Raw genomic sequence first — 20,975 nt, forward strand, 5'->3', positions numbered from 1 at the left:
CTCCAGTGCCCGCCCTTCGCATTGGCCTGTGCCTCCCGCTTGGCACCGTCTTCCACCTCCCATTGGTCAGCCCTCAGAGGAAGGCGTCTCGCCGCCGCCAGGCCTTCTGGGCCTTGCGGGGATCAGGTTCCGGGGGAAGGGTCCGCCGGCTGCGGGGGGTTGTTGGAAGGGTCTGCCTGGGGGCAGTGGGATCGGTACGGGACCAGGGATCGGGCTGGGGCCGCGCGCGGGGTGCCAGCGCCCGGGGGTCTCTGTTTCTTCTCTGGGTGCGGCGCCGGTGTGGGACCGGGGGGTGAGGGGAGGTGGTGGGGCGCGGGGCATTGTGGGAGCGGTGGAGAAGATGGCGGACGCCTTCGGGGACGAGCTCTTCAGCGTGTTTGATGAGGACTCCGCCGCCGCCGCCTCCGGCGCCAAGAAGAGCAAAGCGGGCCCGGCGGAGGGCGGCAGGAGGCCGGGGTGAGAGCGCGGAGCGGAACCGCGGCTGCTCTGGCGGCGGCGGCTTGGGCCGCACTGCCGGGCCCGCCGTGTGCCGGCCTGTTTGACCTACGGAACCCCGTCAGGTTCCGCAGTCGGTGTGACCTGAAGGGATGGGGCTTCCCGGGAACCCTGGCCTCGAGGCAGTGGCCGGCCCCAGCGCAGCTGGCGTCTGGGGGGCCGGGGGCACCCTCGTTCGGGAAGCGGTGTGAAAACTCGTGGGGGTTTTCGTGGGCGGGGTTCCCCAGGTGGCGGCCTGAGTGCAACGTGATCGGTGGTGTCCCTAGGGCACCTGATTTCTTTTCTGAAAATGCATTCATCAAAGAGGTAAACTTCCAATTTGTTGTGTATTTACGTTGCAGAAGACGATCGGAGGAAAAATCTTCAGTGGCTCCAACAGGGAAACCCAAAAGGGAAGTTGAGGCTGATAGTAATGAAGACGCTCTTTTGGGAAAGAAGCCAAAATTGGAAGATGTTGTATCAGAAGATGCTAAGTAAGTGCCCTTAGTGTGTAAGGAGGTCGTGGCAGGATGCACTGGTTTAGCTATGTGCCAGTTGTGAGTAGTGGGTGTAAGTAGCTTTACAGTGTTTCCGTATAAAGGTGATTTTACATATGAAGTTGATTTTCCATTATCTGTTTAAGTGAGGGCATGCTGGTAGTACAGCTTCAGCAGTGATGAGCACTGGTACGTTTAAAGTAATGTTGCAGAGAGGCAACCGCAATATGAAATGTTCGTGTGTTTGTGACTGGTGCATATGGATCGGTGGCTTGTGGTCAAAGCCATCATGTTGTTTTCAGGCGTGTAGTCAGAGATAAGCACTGAGGTGCACGGGAGGAGGCAGGCTTGCTGACTACCACACCACTGAAACACAGAATTGGGTTGGGATACAGAAAGAAGAATTTGACCAAGGAGACAGAAGCGAGGCTTTTGAGGCATAAGATCATAACTGCAGCAAATACTTGCAATCTTAAGTACGGACATGCTTTTAAATTTGAGCACAAATGGGAGGCATTTGACACAGAGAGAGGGGTATATTTGGACATATCAATAGCTAGGGAGATAAGGTAGCAGAATAGAAGCCTGAATGCCATTTCTATTCTTTAGGATCTGCGTGTGCCTCCCTCTTTTCTTTCCAGAACTTCGTGATAGGTATTTTGAAGGATTTTGAAACAGATTGAAGGGACAGTGCAGGCACTTTTTCAGCTTAGTGTATCTTAAGAGATGCTTGGAAGTTTCTATCGGTTCAGAAAATTATTAGGCAGGTTCATGGAATAAAAATTCATCCAGAGCTGCCAAATACAGGTGTGTACCTCCTAGCCCAAGGTGTAGAAAACCCTACTACAGAAATTAAAATTATGTGCTTGCTGTGATATCATAAGACGGCAAATATAAGAATCCTGTAGAACTAAATTTGTAGTTTTAGGATGCAGGCATTCTTTATTGTGGCACCGGGCACACCAGGGCAGGGTTGCTCCACCTAGTGTGTGCCTGGAGGTGCCCTAGTACAGGGGTTATATGCAATCAAAATATACATATTAATTAAACTTCTAGGAAATAATTACTGTATTCAAATTATTCTTGCAACTCATTGCTATATGCAAATGTCCTTAACACATGTGCATCCATGTTCATTGGTGGTCTTCTGAGGTCCTCTGGTGGTCATGGATAGTCTTCCTCACTGTGTCTGCTGGTTGAACTCAGTCTCTGGGCATGCTCAGTTCAGTTTTGGCTTGGTTACATAATTCTTACTAAATTACCTAATTCTAGTACATTTCCCTTATTTATTCTATTCAGAGATATGGTGCCTCCAGACTCCCTTCTATCTAATCACATGTAGCAAGTTCTAAGACTATCTTATTTGTGAAGTATTCCAGGTATTTCAAAACTTAGCTGTGTTGCGCCAATTAGAGGAGGCCATACATTCTTCTGAAGCTGGTATTAAATATTGGTGTGCTCTTACAGTGTTCTCTGAGTGACGTACTGTTGAATTCTGTCAGACAGATTTCTGGTCTGGATTGTTATTTGGTTTTACGTGGTAATTTCTCTTAAGTTCAAGGTAAGGTTTTCTGCAAGAAAGTTACGAGAATACTTATGAGAAGACTTCTAAGAACACTGTAAACAAAGGGTACCTGTACAGAACCAAAATAGAACCAGAATCAACATTTTAAGTCAGTTTCTGCGTTAATGGTTTGAGCAGAACGCATACTTGCCCACAGTAGCTTACTAAGTATGTTAAAACTGTCAGAAAAAATTTTATGCAGTGAGACGCTAACCCCTTCTTGCAGCCCTGAGACAAGGGAATGGTAAAGAAAAGATGGGTCTCGACTTCAGGCAGCTGCTTGGGATGCTTCAGGCTCCTGTTATTCAGTGTCATGACTAGTAGCAGGAAAACAGGTCTAGAATTTTGTTTTGCTGTATATTGAAAAAAGGTCCCCATCTAATCAGAAAACTTCATGTGAAAAAATGTGATCCAAGTGCTGTTTTGTGGTGCAAGTTTTTAAGGTGTTACAAATCCCAAAGCAGTATTTAAAGTAGATTTATATACTAGCAAAATTTTAACACTTACAGGTATTCTCAGTCCTGGTAATAGTCTCCGCCAACTGTCTATTTCAAGAGTTTTGTGCATCCTTTTTCTAATATCGCAATTAACGTAGAGGTGAAGTTCAACATTTTCCCATTTATAAAGAAAACAGGATTTAAAAATACCTTTTTGGCTGTCCTAACTCATATATTTTTAGTCTGGCAGACCTGATGCCTCAAGTAAAGGTGCAAGCTGTGGAAACTGTTGAAGGCTGTACGCATGAGGTGAGTGTGGTGAAAATACACATGAAAAGTATAGGCTTGTTTTGTAGAATTATATCTATTACTGCCCGTATAATAATAATATTGTTTATTTCACTTGTACTTATTATACCATACAATCATAGAATCATTTAGGTTGCAGAAGGCCTTTAAAATCATCAAGTCCAACCATAAACTTATCATTGCCAAGTCCACTGCTAAACTATGTCCCTAAGTACCACATCTACACGTCTTTTAAATACCTCCAGGTCCAATGCTTGACAACCCTTTTGTTGAAGAAATTTTTCCTAATACCTAATCTAAACATTCCCTGGCACAACTTGAGGCTATTTCTTGTCCTATTGCTTGTTACTTGGGAGAAGAGCCCAACACCCACCTCATTACAACCTCCTTTCAGCTAGTGTAGAGCGCAATAAGGTCTCCCCTCAGCCTCCTTTTCTCAAGACTAAACAACCCCAGTTTCCTCAGTTGCTCCTCATAAGACCTGATCTCCAGACCCTTGACCAGCTTTATTGCCCTTCTCTGGACACGCTCCAGCACCTCGATGTCCTTCTTGTAGTGAGGGGCCCAAAACTGAACACACCAGTGCCTAGTACAGGGGCACAATCACTTCCCTACTCCTGCTGGCCACACTATTCCTGATAGAAGCCAGGATGCTGTTGGCCTTCTTGGCCACCTGGGTGCACTGCTGGCTCATGTTCAGCCAGCTGTCAGCCAGCACCCCCAGGTTGTTTTCCACCAGGCAGCTCTCCAGCCACTCTTCCGCAAGCCTGTAGTGTTGTATGGGGTTGTTGTGGCCCAAGTGCAAGACCTGGCACTTGGCCTTGTTGAATCTCATACAACTGTCCTTGGCTCATCAATTCAGCCTGTCCAGATCCCTCTGTAGAGCCTTCCTACTCTGAGGCAGATATATTATTTCATTTTATATTTAAGGTAGTACAGGCTTGTAAAGAGTTTGAGGCCTGTATCTGGCACTAAGCATGCACAAAATGCACTAGAAAAATTAATAAGATATCTTAACAGAAGCAGTTTGAATGATACTTGGCAATAAAATGGGTGATTGTGAAAGACTCAATGGTGATGTTGATAGGTTTTCACATTTGAAAGGTACCAAGCCCATTCTGAATGCTGTTGAGGATGAAAACCTGGTTGTTAAAATACGTCTGTGTTCATAGTGCATAGCAGTGCATTGAAATATTTTGCTATTCTAGTTCAAGAATGAAAGGCTTTCTTGTAATGCTGATGACTGTTGAAACTTAAATTTTGGCAAAAGGGGAAAGAAGTATTTTTATGTAAAAGCAAAATAATAAAAACAGTTTTCAAATTGTGTTAATAAACATAAATACAATTTAAAATATTAAAAAATCGGAAGTATTAATGCTATTTTATTTTTTTAAAATCCTGCTTCATCCAAAGATGACAGAGTTTCTATGCGAATTAAATCTGGAAATTTTAACTTCCTTGTACTTGTATGCTCATTTTCTTTTCTGTGCAGTCTTCTAGCACTAGGTGAAGCTAATTAGGATCACATTCAATGACACTGTATGATGAGACCTTTGTATTGAAGGAACTCCATATACAGTTGATAGAGGCTCTAAAGCCCGTGCATCTGTACAGTCTTTTTTATCTTGAGATGTCTGGCAGAGGTTTGCCATCACTTAGTAACTGAAGAGAGCTTAAATATTTAGGATGAATGACTATTAGATATTGGCCAGGAACAGGAATTTTACCTGTATAAATATATTGTCCTTTGAAAGGGAGTGTTACCAGTGTGAGCTGAGTAATTGCTTCTAATGTCCATCAGCCAGAAGCCATGATGGTGTGCTGGCCTGAAGAGCTAATGTTCCAAGGTAGGTGGAGCAGAAATATGTCACACAAGACTGTAGGGAGTATCAGAGAAGTGACGGAGTAGCCTTGGCATATGAGCTCAGAGAAACAGGATAATATAAATTCGAATTAGTTTTCATGCACTTTACATCTTCTGCCCCAGCCCTTCATAGCTTGCCATGTCACTGGAGTGAACACCGAGAATTCTGCAACTGTTTTTATTTAAAATTTATTTCATAGGTTGCACTTCCAGCAGATGAAGTCTTCACAGGTCTGAAGCCAAGAACTGGAAAAGCTGCAAAAGTATGTGATAGATTGCATTTGTTTTTCTTTTTGCATGTGCTTTAGACAGTAGATGAGGGTAGAGGGAAAAATTACATACTTTGTCAGTAAGGCTTGAAAGATGGTCTGTTGAAAGTAAGATTGGTGTGTCTATATTTTAAATTTCATCGGGTAAAATGATGTGGTTGAGTGGTGTGGGTAAGCTACTGTTATTTAAACTCTGTTCTACAGCATCAGGCAGTGGCTTCAGTTTTACACTGTAGTTTCTCTTCCTAAATCAAAGAAAATACAGTCATGAGGGCAAGATACTAATTTGGTATGGCAATGGGACATAAGTAAAGATCCTAGGTGTGGTATTAGATAAAATGATTTAAATACAAAATCACTGCAAAATTCTGGATTAAGATCAGTTGAAGTTAGAAATATCTACAGGATTTAATTTCTGCCTGTAATTTGCATACAAGATCAGTCACAAAATTAAGTAGATGTAAGTAGCAGTCTGTGTTAAAAAAATGTAATGTTTTTGCTTGCTTTCTTTTTAGGAATATCCATTTATTCTTGATGCCTTCCAGAGAGAAGCTATTCTTTGTGTAGATAATAACCAGTCTGTGTTAGTGTCAGCTCATACATCAGCTGGTAAAACTGTTTGTGCTGAGTAAGTAATTTTCTGACAGGTGCTAATAAGAGAATGGTGCAATGTTTGTCGTGCCATTTTGTTGAACCATCATTAGCTGTTGTGTCTCAGTTTCTTGATGCAAAGTTTGGACCATGAGTGTTAGAACTGAATTCACTACTCTTGAACATAAAAATTACTACTTTCATTTTGTTTAGCGGGTAGCAAAAGGCTTAATTCATGATTAAGCTTACCTTTTATTTTTAGGCAATCTGGTTTTGTTGAGGTATTATTATATAGATTGAAAGGAGAGTTTCGTTAATACAGATTTGCATGAATTTGGGAAAAAACCTTTTGTTTTCTAGCTCCTGGCTATAACTAGTGAAGAGTTTCTTGTGTGTTTTCTTTGCTTTGTCAGAAGCGCTGGTTTGATTTAATTTGAAACTTGGTGTTTATTGGGCAAGAAGTGTTTAAAAGATAGCGTAGGTATTTTGTCAGTATTTGGTCTGACAGTGGAGTGGCTTTGCTGACCTGAGTTGAGAAGTGGGATGTACCTGTAGATAATAAATGTTTGTCATGAAACAGTGACAATTAGATTTTTAGATTAAACTAGATGTGCTCTGATGTCCTTAAAATCAGTTAACATATCATCAGTGATTTGTTGCTCTCCAAAGAGGCGTGCATAGTTGAGTTAAGATTGCACTGAACTTAATAATCTAGGTATGAAATGTTTCATATCATTATACTGGTGTTCTGAATTGTATATTGTACTTTTTATTTATTGCATTTTATTTTATTCTATTTTATTTAGCAGAAGATTAGAGGAAAGTAACATGCTCTGAATGTTTTGCTGACAACTTTTAACATGTACAATGTTTGAATGCAGGTATGCAATTGCCCTGGCTTTGAGGGAGAAACAGCGTGTGATATTTACGAGTCCAATTAAAGCTTTGAGTAATCAGAAGTACCGTGAGATGTATGAAGAATTTCAGGATGTTGGTTTGATGACTGGGGATGTCACCATTAATCCTACAGCTTCTTGTCTGGTAATGACAACCGAGGTAAGATCAGACATTAATTCTTGGTCTGTCTGTGTTTTCTTCTACCCTTTTCTGACTGAGAAGGTCTGGTATTAAAAGATTAAAGTTTTTGTAATAAGCCCAATTTGTGTAGAAAATGTTATAAAGTGCATTATGTCTCCCTTTAATGTTTTAACATTTGGTTATTGAAAAAGTTAGCTAAATCTCTGTAAATTCATGCTTTTGGACTACCATTCAGGCACTTTCATTCTCACATGGAGAAGGTCAGAACTTAATTTTCTGAATGCTCAAGATACTGAGATTTCTTTGGATACATGTGAAGTACTGAAAGTCAGCCTGACATACTGAATCCTGTAGGGCCAGGACTTTGGTCTAGGGAAACAAAATGGGAGAGAGGACAATCACTGAGTGGTAGCTGAGTGGTTCACACTAGATGCTAGTACTCTAGGAACATACAGCTTTTCATCTTTGGTAACAAAGTACTGTTGGCAGAGTTTTGTGGCATTTCTCCTCGTAGACATCTGTCCAGCAATAAGTGGGAATTTTCCTTTCCGTCTTCACCTCAGAGGAGTAAGGAGCCTTACAGAGAAAACTCTTCTAGGGAAAGTTTGGGGTGGAGAGACAGCATGACTGATTTCTGACAAAAGGTTTCCTCTTAATTACAGAGAGGTTATCTGTTAGGATGAAGGAAGAAGGCGGCTTGGCAGAAGTAGGTGTGTAGACCTGTAGCAGATATGCTGCTATATAGAGGCTGGGAGCAAAATAACGTTTTTTCTTTCATGTTCCTTCACTGTTCTTGCAGGGAAACCAGTTCATCTCGTATCATGAGATTTATTAGATTGGAATCAACTTTAAGAGTGTCTCAGAGCCAATCTTAAAATGCTTTTTAAGTTTTGTGCAAAATAAGATTTCATATTGCCATGTAAATGGGAACCAAAAATTCTGCCAGTTTCTTACTGACATCTCTGTAATATCTGACTTGTTATTTCATGTGATGGATCTCAATGTGTTTTTTCTTTTCTAGATTTTGAGAAGTATGCTCTACAGAGGTTCTGAGGTTATGCGAGAAGTTGCATGGGTTATTTTTGATGAAATCCACTACATGAGGGATTCAGGTATCATATATGTACAATTTTTCTTTTAAAGAAATCTTTTTTTTCTCCCAAGACAATTTTTTTCTTTTGAAGAATGAAATCTTTATTCTCTCTTAAAATCAGTCATCTTTGTGTGTAAATCATTCAGAATTTGTTTTCTACTGAATGGATATAAGCCAGGTACTGTGTGTCACAGTTCACATTTTCTTTGCCAAGGCAAAAGCCACTTTGAGGGTATCTGATATACCCCATTTGTGTTGGGGAGGGTTTTTTTTGTTGTATTTTGTCTGTAAGCTGTTCTTTGGCTTCAGAGATGAAAAACAGGCTTTAATCACATAAATCTCCCATGTGACTTTTCCATTTTCAGAACGTGGTGTGGTTTGGGAAGAAACGATTATTTTGCTCCCTGACAATGTTCATTATGTGTTCCTTTCTGCAACTATTCCAAATGCCCGTCAGTTTGCTGAATGGATCTGCCATCTTCACAAACAAGTAATGTTTTTGATGTGCCATACGTGCATCCCTGTTGTCTTGGGGCATAATACTGTCTCTTTGGCTGATGAGAACTGAACCTTTGAGTGTCTTTTTAGTCGTCATATTGCTGATAAATGATGGTATCGTTCACTCTTGACTTCTCTGGTTGTACTCCTAGCCTTTGCATCTATCCTGGCTGTTGGTTTTACATAGCAATGTGCCCTTGTGGCCAAGAAGGCCAAGAGTAACCTGGGGTGCAATAAAAGGGGTGTGGCCAGCAGGTCGAGGGAGGTTATCCTCCCCCTCTACTCTGCCCTACTGAGACTGCATTCGGAATGCTGTGTCCAGTTTTGGGGCCCCCAGTTTAAGAAGGACAGGGAACTGCTGGAGCAAGTCCAGCAGAGAGCTACGAAGATGATCAGGGGACTGGAGCATCTCCCGCATGAGGAAAGGCTGAGAGACATGGGTTTGTTCAGCCTGGAGAAGAGAAGATGGAGGCGGGATCTCATCAATACCTATAAATATCTAAAGGGTGGGTGTCAGGATGATGGGGCCAGACTCTTTTCAATAATGTCCAATGGGCAATGGGCACAAGTTGAAACACAGGAAGTTCCACTTAAATATGAGAAAAAACTTCTTTGCTGTGAGGGTGCCAGAGCAGTGGCACAGGCTGCCCAGGGAGGCTGTGGAGTCTCCTTCCCTGGAGACATTCAAAACCCACCTGGACGAATTCCTGTGCCCCCTGCTCTAGTGTCCCTCCTCAAGCAGGGCGGTTGGACAGGATGATCTCCAGAGGTCTGTTCCAACCCCTGCTGTGATTCTGTGATTAAAGCGGTTTCTTTGAAGTTTATTTTCCACACCTATTTAGATGCCAGGTTGATTTCAGCAAACATTCTGAATTATGAAACATTCAACAAACTACAATTTTCAGAGTGCTGATAGACAAGAAGTTATTTGGAGAATCTGTTTGAAGAGCTCTCTGAAAAGGCTATGTGGAAATCAAAAGTAAATCATACTTCCGTAGGAAATACTATATATACTTGCAAACAATGAAAAGAGGAGTGGAAGAAATCAATTCTGTGTTTAACCATTAGGTTTATTTTGTTCTATTTTTTTAAGAGATGCTATTGCAGCTAGTAATATGGCAATTAGAATTAGGGAAGTTAATATCCATGAGAGGTTGGTCCAATTTTAAAAATACCCAAAGCTTGATTCTTATGTTGTTTGTGATGAAAGGAGTGTAATGTAATAGGGGATTCTTTAAGCTTGCCACAAAACCTTGACTTTGTTTCACAGAACACTAGAGTGATTTTTTTTTTTTAAAGCAGATTTCTGTAATATTTAATGTTTTGAAGGAAGTATTTTGTTTATTTTTTTTCTAAACAAGCTTTCTCCATGCATTAAAACCTTAAACGTTTTTAAATGTCTACTGTGTGCCTTTTTTAGGTGGTATAAGAAATACTGCAGATATTTTTACAAGATAGAAATTAACAGTTTTTTCTTTGGTTTTAAAAGGTGTTAGGATTTTGAGTCTGTGTAATAAATACAAAAGGAGAATATTACATGTCCTTAATTTTTGTGTTGTGAGAAAGAATTTTTATAGCCAACTTCTGTTCTTCTAAAGTATTTGCAAACTTTAATTTTCTTAAGCAATGTCATTCGTACAAAATGCCTATATTCAGGAAAGCAAATTTGTTATCTTAGTTTCTGTGAGTCTTACTTCCTGGCTTTTAGAAAAATATAATAGTAATGTATTGGATTTTCCATCAAGTAAGTGTTTTTGCAATGCGATTAGAAACATTAAATATTTTGTGTATGCTGTTCTTTCTTTATAGCCTTGCCATGTGATTTACACTGACTACCGACCCACTCCACTGCAGCATTATATATTCCCAGCAGGAGGAGATGGACTCCACTTGGTTGTTGATGAAAATGTAAGGAATATTCAGTTCATTTGAAAGATCTTTTTGCTTTCGTATCAGTCATGAGCTTGATCTCTTATAAAATTTGGCTTGGCTATACAAAGGATGTTTATGTTACAATGAAGTGTAAATGGTTATCTCTGAATTGTTGTTAAATTTTTGGAATCTTATAGAAGAGATTGGTTTTATTATCTAATGCCATATAGTCAGCTGAGTAATACTTTGCTGAGATGTCCTAAGTGCACTCATCTATGCTTTGTTTTCTAAAGTGTGTGCTGTTTTCTATAAATCTGCAAAGTAGCTGATGTTTTTGGTACTGCTTCTCAAAAGAAAATGTAGAAGCATTTAAATTTTACTTCTGTTGAGGGGCAAAGTATTTTTGTGTCTTTAGGTGATTTTGAAGTAATGACTTGTTTAAAATTCATCATTGGCTTGCACAGCAGTAGCTAATGCCACGAACAGTAGTGCACTTGAAGTTAGGTCATCTTTGGGCAGTGTAGTTTCATGTAGACATTACTAAAAGTCACCTTTGGTGTTGTGTCTTTCAGCAGGTCAAGCATGGTTGATGGTGTGGTGGACAGAACAATGAGTAATAACGCTGGAGACACCAGTGTGTAATTCTAAGCTGTTCCACTGACCTAGTAAACTAACTTGCTAGCTTATGCATTGTTTTTGTCCTTCTGCCTGTAAATATGGGGTAATGAGGCTGGGGATGCAGAGCACTAAGTATTTTTAAGTGGGCTATTTAAGAAGTAATTGCTTAGAAAGATTGTCTTTTGTATCTAGGGAGATTTCAGAGAAGATAATTTTAATACAGCAATGCAGGTGCTTCGAGATGCGGGAGACTTAGCAAAAGGGGACCAGAAGGGCAGGAAAGGAGGAACGAAAGGTGAGTCTGAATCCCATTCTAAAGTAACCTTTTGTATAATACAAGAAAGTTTGTGCAAGTTGTGCTTGTGTCTCAATTATTCCATCAGATACTTCAATGCTAAAATTACATTTAAATTAATGTAATCTCTCTGCAGGTCCTTCAAATGTTTTTAAGATTGTGAAGATGATCATGGAAAGGAATTTCCAACCTGTGATTATTTTCAGCTTCAGTAAGAAAGACTGTGAAGCCTATGCTCTTCAGATGACAAAGTTAGATTTCAATACAGGTACGCATAAATAAAACATAGTTTTATTCACAATTGTAGTTTGATGTGAAATGTTACTCTGGTTAGGTATTTCTGTTTCCTTTGGGACTTTCTGTGTACAAATGAATGAAAAATACATAATGCTTTTTGTTTATTATGCCAGTATGTCTGGCTGTTTTCAGTAGGAAATTGTTCGTGCATAAAGAGTACTTGGTTTTCACAATATGGAATTGTTCCTCTATTTTAAACTCTATTTCTAGTCTCCAAAATCCTGTTCACTGTAATAATAGTGCAAGAGTTCCTAGAAAACCCCATTTCTAATGATATTAACAAATGTATTCCCCAAAATTTTCATGCTATGTCCATCAGAAAAATGAGTATTCTGTCAAAGTCAAAACAACTGTATAGCAAACCACTAGACTGTTCTTTCTTAACTGTTCAATCCAGTTTTCTTTCTTTCATTCCTCCCCCTTCTCCTGAAAGGAAAACCCAGAAGATAAACAAAGAAGACACTCTTATTTTGGATTAAGACTAAGCTTGGAAAATAAATTTAAGTTCATCACTTCTCGTAAATGTTGAGGGTTGTAACAAAAATAAGGAATTTGTTGGAAATCAACATAGCATTTAATGTTTATGAACTGTTCAGGGTTCTTGCTTCCTTGCTTGCACCAGTCTTTGCACGTTCTGGTTCAGTGTTGCAAAATAATGCAGCTGTTTCTGTCAGAAAATGTGAAGGTATGCAGAAGTGCAGAGATGTAATTTTATGTTTTCTTCAGTCATAACTCTGAATATATATTCTTGATACTTGCACTATATAAGAAGAAAGGGAAGAAAGAGAATTAACAGGGACGAGGAAGACCCTCTATGTCCATGGAGATGGGCTAGAAGGTGGAAGAGACACAGGGGCAGGTTCATGAAATAGAAAGTATATGAAACTGAGAAATCCTGAGCTTGGAAATAGCTGAAGTTTGGATTATTCTGCCAGGTTTGTTCTATTTTCCTTTTTCCTGAGCATCTAATACTGGTTACTGTTAGGCTCCCTCAGGCTCACATTCAGGTCTTGATCATCTGGCCCTATGTGGGTGGTTATGTGTAGACTTCAGCCTTCCATGCTGTTTTTATGGTAAACTTTTATAAATATTAGAGTGTGGTAAAATGTTATTTACATGTGGTATTACCCATCTAGATTTTGTAATAACTTACAAATTGCCTTCTTAGATGAAGAAAAAAAAATGGTTGAAGAAGTATTCAATAATGCGATTGATTGTCTGTCAGATGAAGACAAAAAGCTTCCTCAGGTGAGTGGTAATTGAACGGGGTAGCTGCTGCTGCCATGTTTTCTGCAACTTTTGAGGCTATGGGTCTTTTGTAGTAGGTACAGAAATATAAAGTAGATACTGTCATCCATCTTCCTGAGTTTTAGTACCTCTTTCATTGCTCCTTGGCATTGTGAAATAGGACTCAGTGATTAGGATTCCTTCCAGTTGTGATTCCAGTAAATGACATATGCCAAAACTAACCATGGAGTTCCTACCCTTTGTGGTTTTTTTTCTAATTACGTTTTTAAGTAAACACAAGGACTTATAAAGAGATATATCTGGGTTGAAACTGTCTGGAAACAGTTCAAATGGGAGTCCAGTATTCACTTTTTCAGGTATCGACTGCTGGGCCATTCAAAAAGTTGAATTGATGCATTTGCATTCTAATTTATTGTATAATGACTAAGCATAGTGATTGTCTTTACAGTGGAAAAATACAAGCTTCCAAATGGACAGAGTCATATAGGATTCAGTACTTTGTTAACAAATACTAAAACTATAATTTCTTTCTACCCCCTCTTTCCTTTATTTATTGTGTCTGTTGTTTCTTAATGTAGTCATGTTTATTGTGAGCATGGCAAATTTTCCTTGGAAAAAAACAACTACTGAATATTTGGCCATGCCTACTTGCTTCAGATTACATATAGGTGTTTTGTTTGTGAACTTGAGAAAAATGGGGGGAATCCAATATGTTAGGTGGGTTTTTTTAGTAAACTGGGTTTTATGCGCTGTTTTTTTTAGTAAACTTACAACAGCGGCATCATATCCAAGTAATCTGGTTTCGTCTCTGATCAGTGATATCTCAAAAGTGTATTCTCAGAATGAGGTTTGGGGTGGTAACTGAGTGTTAACGGATTGTTAATGGTAATCTTTGTTTTCAAAGAAAAAAATGGAGGCAAAGCTAAGTTTATGTTGGTATTTGTTTGAAGTGTAATAGTTTTAGAATTTGAGATTGATTCAGTCATTTAGAGCCTGAATTGCCTTGTATGGCTCTCATAGGTGCTGACCTCACTGTTCTACAGCACGTATAAAGAAGTTAAATCACTGCAACTAAAATTGAAACAAAATAATCTCATGCACGCCAGCATCACTATTTCCAAAACTGATTTTAAATGAGGCATCTTTTATTACAGAGGCAAATGTAAATGCTAACTGCATGTGTAAATTAGGGCATAGCTTCACAGTTGGCTTAACCCAGTTTAAGACTAGTCTACTGCAAAAGTTGGCCTCTGGCTTTATCCTTCATATCATTCCTAGCTCTCGCTGGAAAATAATATTGAAGGGGTATTTGTTGTACTTAAAATGAGGAAATAGGGAATTATGTGAAAACTAAGGGTAGTCTTGAAGCTTTCCATATAGGTTTTATTTTTTAGTAATGAATATTAAAATTTGTTTACTGGTCTTTATATGTTTCTTCCCAGGTTGAGCATGTACTTCCTCTTCTGAAGCGAGGAATTGGTATCCATCATGGTGGTCTGCTTCCTATCTTAAAAGAAACCATAGAAATTCTTTTCTCTGAGGGCCTAATAAAGGTATATATTTCATGTCCATATTTAGGTTTTTATCTGTTGTGAATATTCAGTCAGTAATCCTGAAAAACCGAGAAGTATGTCTCAGCTCAGAAGGTAGACTAATACTGTAGCAGAGGTCAGCTCCTTCACTGCAAAAGGTGAATGACTCATTGCACATGCCAAGCTGAAAAGTGCTTTGTGTTTTGAATGTGATCCTGTGCAGGCAATGTAAGGCTCGGTGCTTACCAAAAACCTCTTTTTAACATCATGTGGTCCAGTAACTAAGCAGTTTTTAAGAGCTACACACGTGGGAAGGGAAAGGCTGTGTTCTGTGGATCTGCACACTGGGTTCTACAAATGCACACAGCACCTCTGGAAGCCTGTAGTTGTTCCAGTGACACAAGTTAATTGGTATAATTATTTGCATTTATCAAGGGAAGGGAGCTGCAATCATTTGCATAAATGCCTCCATCTTTTTCTGAAAAACCAATTCTTAAAGCTGGGGTTTTTTTTCCTCTCTCTATAAGAAAAAATTTGTAGTCTTTAATAGTTTGCCTTAGATGTCTTATGTTAGTGCACAATTACAGCTCTGGTTTTAAGTGTTGTAGATTTTATTCTGGAATATTTAAACTTACAATGTTTAACTGTAACATTTTCTTGAACTGTTTTACGATATATTTTGCTCCTATAAATGACTGTAGACATTTACCAAGCTGTTTGGTGGTTGCCCTAAGGGACATATATTCAGAAAAATCTAACCTTAGAGAAAGTTTTGTGGGGTTTTTTGGTAGCTAACTGCTGTTTCCTTCTTGCGAACTTTGAATATGAAATTAACTTTTATTTTCTATTAATATAATTTGCACCCCCCTGTGGTTTGTTTTGGAGTCTTCCACATGGTGCCATCTAACTAGTTTTCATGTTTTCCCAGAGGAAATAAGGAAAGAGGGAAAGAATGTTTTTGGTCTAGTTTTTAAATATTTAATGCACCTATGTTCATATGGTGACCGTACATAAGTAACAAAATCTGGACAGGTTTTGCATAGCAATCTGTTGACTATTTGCACTTTTGCTTAAGAGCCTTTGGTTTTGCTTTCTTAACTTCAGTCTGTTTGTTTAGGCTTTATTTGCAACCGAGACTTTTGCTATGGGAATTAATATGCCAGCCAGGACTGTGCTATTTACAAGCGCCAGCAAATTTGATGGGAAAGATTTCCGATGGGTAAGTGAAAACCAGGTTCTGTAGAGTAACTGAATTGCATATTTAAACCTTATTAGGATTAAATTTAATCTTGATATATCCACTACAATGTAGTAGAAAATACCTTTTCTTTCAAAAATCTTTCTTTGTTCACTAATCCATTTATAATTAACATACAAATTCCTGAAAGAAGGTTCCTCAGATTATGCATGAGATACAGCAAAAGGGCATTGAACATAGTCTAAGCCAGTGTTCACTGTTAACCTAAGACTTCTGCACAACTTGTCCAAAACTGTGGGACCCATGTATTTTCTTCAGTGTCACAGGAAAATAGAGAATAAGTGGGCTTGATATTGTATCATAACGATCACCAAATTTAGGTTTTGACAGACCCAGGAAAAGAGATAACTTACTTAAGGAGAGTATTGATTGTTCTGTTATAGCAGAGTATTTCGGGTAGCCCACAGAAAGACAGAAATGTGTGGAGGGAGAGACAGATTCTTAAACAGCTGGAAAACAAATAATTTAGAAGTTTTCAACATTAAAACCAGATATGTGATTCACATGTAAGTAATAATAAGCACATACAAGTCATCACAGCAAAACTTTATGTGTCACAGCAAAACTTAGTAAGTATGTGTCATGGTTCATCTTTCAGAGGTGGGAAAATGGCAGTAAACAGGACATGTGACTTGGCATGGAGTGAACATCTCTTCAGTCTTCATTTGGGCTGTTCGGTTTCACAATCTATTCGGTCTGATTGAATGTTCTTAAGATGCTTGTGAGAATTAGCCACCTTTGAGGTGCCAGACGTGTGGAACTCCTGCTTTTAAAATTATTCAGCACAGTTTCCTTAAGTAGTTTTTGAGATCTGACTTCAAGTGAGACTCAGGAAGTTCTTGAGAATGCAAGTTCCCCAGATGACAAAAAAAGCCAGTTTTGTAACTTACTGAGACATATGGAACCAGTTATAGCTGGCTCTTGTCCATGTCTCAGTTCTTTAGAACATCTTCAGTTTCATGGTTACTAGGTATAGAAATACTGCTCTTGCTAGGTATCAGTATTTTAATGTTACGATTGAATCGTTTGAAAGAAGTGATACATTATTTGACAATGGTGAAGATGTATTACCGGTATATTGAAGATGTTTTATATTTTAATAATCTCCACCATGCCCAGCAACCTTCCATCACATAGGACATTAGTAAAATGTTTTTTGTGCTTATTAAAATGATGCCGAGTGTTGTGGAAATCACTATAGCTATGGGAGCATTAGGTAATTTACACTGCTGACATACATTATTCATAGTCATGTTTTTATATCTTAGTGACTTAGTGATCAATTATGAGTGATTAATTCAATCTGTGAAAAGTTCATGTCTTAGATAACTCCTTTGCTAATTTTTATGTTATGGTCATTTACTAAGTAATTGTAAACAGTACTTTATATGTTCTTGCTATTTTTCTAATGTTTGTTAATTTTTTTCTTTATTTTATTCTAGATATCCTCAGGTGAATACATTCAAATGTCAGGTCGTGCAGGACGCCGAGGTATGGATGACAGAGGAATAGTAATTCTTATGGTGGATGAAAAAATGAGTCCAACAATTGGCAAACAGCTTTTGAAGGTAGGAGAGAAAGTAACTTTTTTTTCCAATCCTTCCCACTGAGGTTATTCTCATTTGAACAATGTAACACGTAAAATTATACACCTAGAATAAAAAGTGTGTAGATCATGCAGGTAGGAGATGGCAACTCCTAGGAGTATGGGCTTTCACTGAATTGTCATTGAAGTGGGAGTTTCTATTGCAAAACAAAATCAGAAGACCAGTATCATCCTTCTCAGTATAAATGGGATCTCAGGCAGGAGAGTTAGAATTACATCCCATTTTCTAGCAATGCTGCTGCTACTGCAGTATTCTGTTTGTTTCTTGCTGACCACAGTTGGTTCAAGGATATTGCTGAGCTAGAAAAGGTTTGCTGAGCTTTCCCAAGAATTATTGAAGGCTTGGTTCTGTGGTGAAATAAGACTGATAATGGACTTTTCAGTGTAGTAGACAAACTGGACAAAGTCATGCCAAAAATGAGGTGCATGTGGTAAATAAGAAGAGTGAGATGGCTGTCAGTGAGCTAAAAGTAACTGGAGAAATTGATAGTGCGTGTAGGAAACGTTGAGATTTGGAAATCAGGAGGTTGAAGAAAACACACTCGTGGTTGAGAAGGGCATTAGATAACTAGAGATAGGGCTTCCCCAAACAGTAGTGGAAGTTGGTACAGGTTATTACTGTAACATCCTCTTGCTTTATAACTTGAATGTGAAACATTGCACTCATTACGCTTCTATTTAAATTCCATGGCAAAAATAACCATAATATTCAGGCATAATATTCTGTTGTGTGTGTTGCCGGTCTTAGGCTGCTTACGTTAATTGTGAACACATGTTAAAATTGAAAACTTGGGGAGTTACTCTGCAGGCTATTCAGGAGCTTGGAGCAGGTCATTTTGTGTTGAAAAGGCACATCATTATTAGAGTTTGTATAAATTGTGGGAATCATCTTAAATCAGCACCAAGGTATGTTAATAAAAAGCATGCATTTGTTGCCAAAAAAAATCAGATGTCAATATTTCTCTTTTTTGTTCAGACAAATGAAGAACAAGGGGAAAAATTTGTACACAGCTGCTCTTAGTTATGCAGACCTGGATTCTTTGTTCTGTGTCTTGCTCTGTCAGTGCGACATGCTAATTCATAATAAATGTGTAAATTAGATCACTGCTATACATAGGTAGTGTTTACCTCCTTAAAGTCAGAATTTTCATGAATGCTACATTATGGCTAACTAAACAGAAAATAGTAAAATAAGAGATTTCAAAAATATTGGAACCTATTCACGTATGGTAGCATTAGGTTTCAAATTTATTTCTTAGTCTTGATTTGATTTATGTTTTCTCAGTGGAGTGGACATACATTTGTTTGTTCATATGCATACTTAATGCATGTATACATCTCTGAGATGTATGAAGACTAAGTATTTTAACTGGATTTCTGTGAGTTTTTAAGACTATTTGAAAAAATAGATATAATTTTGTGGCATACTTAACTAAAGGCTTTATAACTTTGTGCTTCCACAGCTGAAAAATTAAACAGCGGGAGATACAAAATAAGAGAAGAAAAAAACAGTCCTTACAAATAGCATCATTTTGTGTACTTGTAATCTGTAGTTTGTAAAGAATATCCCCTAGAAACTTACTTGTATGAAATAATTGTAAATAGCTTCAGAAAAATTGATATTTCAATTAATCTTCCATTCAGAAGGTGGGGGTTTTTAAGCTTGTTAAGTTCCGTAGTTTGAGAACTATAGAACTCAATCTGCAGGAATTAAGATGAACAAAGGGAAATACTAGGTCACTTATTTTTTTAATACTATCTCTATTTCCTTAAAATCTAGACAACAAAATAGTAAAGAATATTTCTTTATTGAAACTATAAGCCCTTTGGTTTTTTTTCCTTTTGAACTATAAGGAAACAAAAGGGAAAATAACTGCAACTTTTTTTGCTTTCTATATTATGTCTTGGTTCTTATCTGCTGATGTAAAAAGATGTGCTTCACTTGTGAGCAAATACTGGATTTGAGATTTCTTTGAAGAAGATCAGAAGGAGCTATAATGAAGGTATTGATGCTTCTGTAGCTTCTTTAACTATTCAGCCAATTGCTGAAAAGGCAGTAAAAGTTATCTTTTGAGGTGAACAGTACAACATAAAAATACTTCTTATTTTCCTTTTTAAATACAAGACACAGAGAAAATTTCATGATAAAACAGGCCAAGAATGTATACAGACTAACATTTCTTCATTATTCATATTTTGTATGCATCGTTAAGCGTGTCTGAATTAGATTGTACTTAGTGACTGACAGTGTTTGTCTGTAGTAAGATCACAATCATGTTTTGCAGTAGTATTTTGCTGCCACATCAAGTAGTGTGGCTTTGCTCCAGAATAAGCTAAAAATTCATGCGGAAAAACTTCAGAAGAAATAAATTAGCCATATTGAGAATGATAGTACATTTACATAAGACATTTTAATCATAGCTACTCAACTCTAATACAGGTCTGATCCAAAACATTTCTTGAATACTAGGGCAAAACATCTAGGAATAATGTTATCAGCTGCCTAACACTGCAATCGTGAAGGGAGAGCTTTGAGTGTATTTCAGTACCAGCAGTATTGCTGCAGCTGTGCTGTTTGGCTGCAGCACTGTTCATTGCGATGTGATACACACTACTTAAAAACTTAAACTCGAAGTTCAAAGCTTAGATGCAGCTCTTATTAGGGATATTTGTAAATATTTCTTAAACTCAGTAACATATGTTTGCTTTCAGCAGTGTAACTAGGGTTTTCATTTGTCTTCAGTGTTTATTTGTCCACTGTGTATTTAATAAACTGGTGACTTGCACAGATCTGTAAAGCTAAATGTTTACAATACTCTTGGATAGCTTTCTGAAGATGGTAAATTATAGTTCTACATTTGCATAATACTAAAATATTTTATTGGAAATTTTTTTCTTTTCCTTAATTAAAATCTTCAGCTATATTGTGTTAGTTTAGGTAGGAGGTGGAAAGCTTGTCCCTGACGCTAGATGGCCTTTGAAACCAGAGCAGCATCTCCCTGTTTGGAATTTGGCCATGTTACAAGCATGTATTCCTACAGAGGCAATTGAGTAACTGAACAGTGGTAATCTGTTCTGTCTCTAAAAGATAAAAATCTTAAGTTAATTATGTTACAGAAATGAATGATGGTATCATGAAAGAAAATGTACTAATGTAGGTAGATCTTTGAGCCTTGAATTTCAGTGTACCAATTCTTTGCATCCACTTATTTCTTCACAGAAGTTAGATGGACTGAAAAACTGAAAGAAAACATTCATCTAGCCAGATAAAATATACAGTATTATGCTTTCCTTGTCATTTGTGTATGGAACATAAAGTGCCCAGATGCCAAGCTGTAGGAGATATTCCACTGGCTACATCTGGGTCCTTGGCAGGTCCTTTATTTATAGAGTTGGCAGTACTGTGCTTATTTGGCCTGTGTGTTGCTATTAGAAATCCGTCTGGTCTTTTTGTATTTTATTTTGACACTCAGGTTGTTTTATTGTACTAGGCAAATGAACAGGATAGCAATTGAGATGGTTTAATACTTTTCTCTTAAACTTCCTGCTTGCTTGCACAGCTCTCTGATGTGACTGCTGTGCAGCTGTTGGAAAGTTTCTTAATTTTGAAAGGGC

At 38.2% G+C, this 20,975-nt stretch overlaps 1 protein-coding gene across 1 annotated transcript in view; it reads left to right on the top strand.

Annotated features, from left to right (window-relative positions):
- The first annotated feature begins 137 nt into the window (after positions 1-137).
- The window catches only part of MTREX (Mtr4 exosome RNA helicase), a 47,705-nt gene continuing 26,867 nt past the window's right edge, over positions 138-20,975 (top strand). Inside the window, exons 1-15 of the mRNA XM_064438390.1 lie at positions 138-456; positions 837-968; positions 3,215-3,281; positions 5,346-5,408; positions 5,930-6,042; positions 6,887-7,061; positions 8,065-8,155; positions 8,502-8,626; positions 10,444-10,542; positions 11,317-11,419; positions 11,556-11,687; positions 12,885-12,964; positions 14,407-14,517; positions 15,614-15,715; positions 17,197-17,322. Of these exons, the coding sequence (XP_064294460.1) occupies positions 341-456; positions 837-968; positions 3,215-3,281; positions 5,346-5,408; positions 5,930-6,042; positions 6,887-7,061; positions 8,065-8,155; positions 8,502-8,626; positions 10,444-10,542; positions 11,317-11,419; positions 11,556-11,687; positions 12,885-12,964; positions 14,407-14,517; positions 15,614-15,715; positions 17,197-17,322 (1,635 nt within the window). The 5' untranslated portion in view covers positions 138-340. The remainder of the gene's footprint in view (positions 457-836; positions 969-3,214; positions 3,282-5,345; positions 5,409-5,929; positions 6,043-6,886; positions 7,062-8,064; positions 8,156-8,501; positions 8,627-10,443; positions 10,543-11,316; positions 11,420-11,555; positions 11,688-12,884; positions 12,965-14,406; positions 14,518-15,613; positions 15,716-17,196; positions 17,323-20,975) is intronic.

The sequence above is a fragment of the Phalacrocorax carbo genome, chromosome Z (genome assembly GCF_963921805.1).
Source record: "Phalacrocorax carbo chromosome Z, bPhaCar2.1, whole genome shotgun sequence".
Classification (NCBI taxonomy): Eukaryota; Metazoa; Chordata; class Aves; order Suliformes; family Phalacrocoracidae; genus Phalacrocorax; species Phalacrocorax carbo.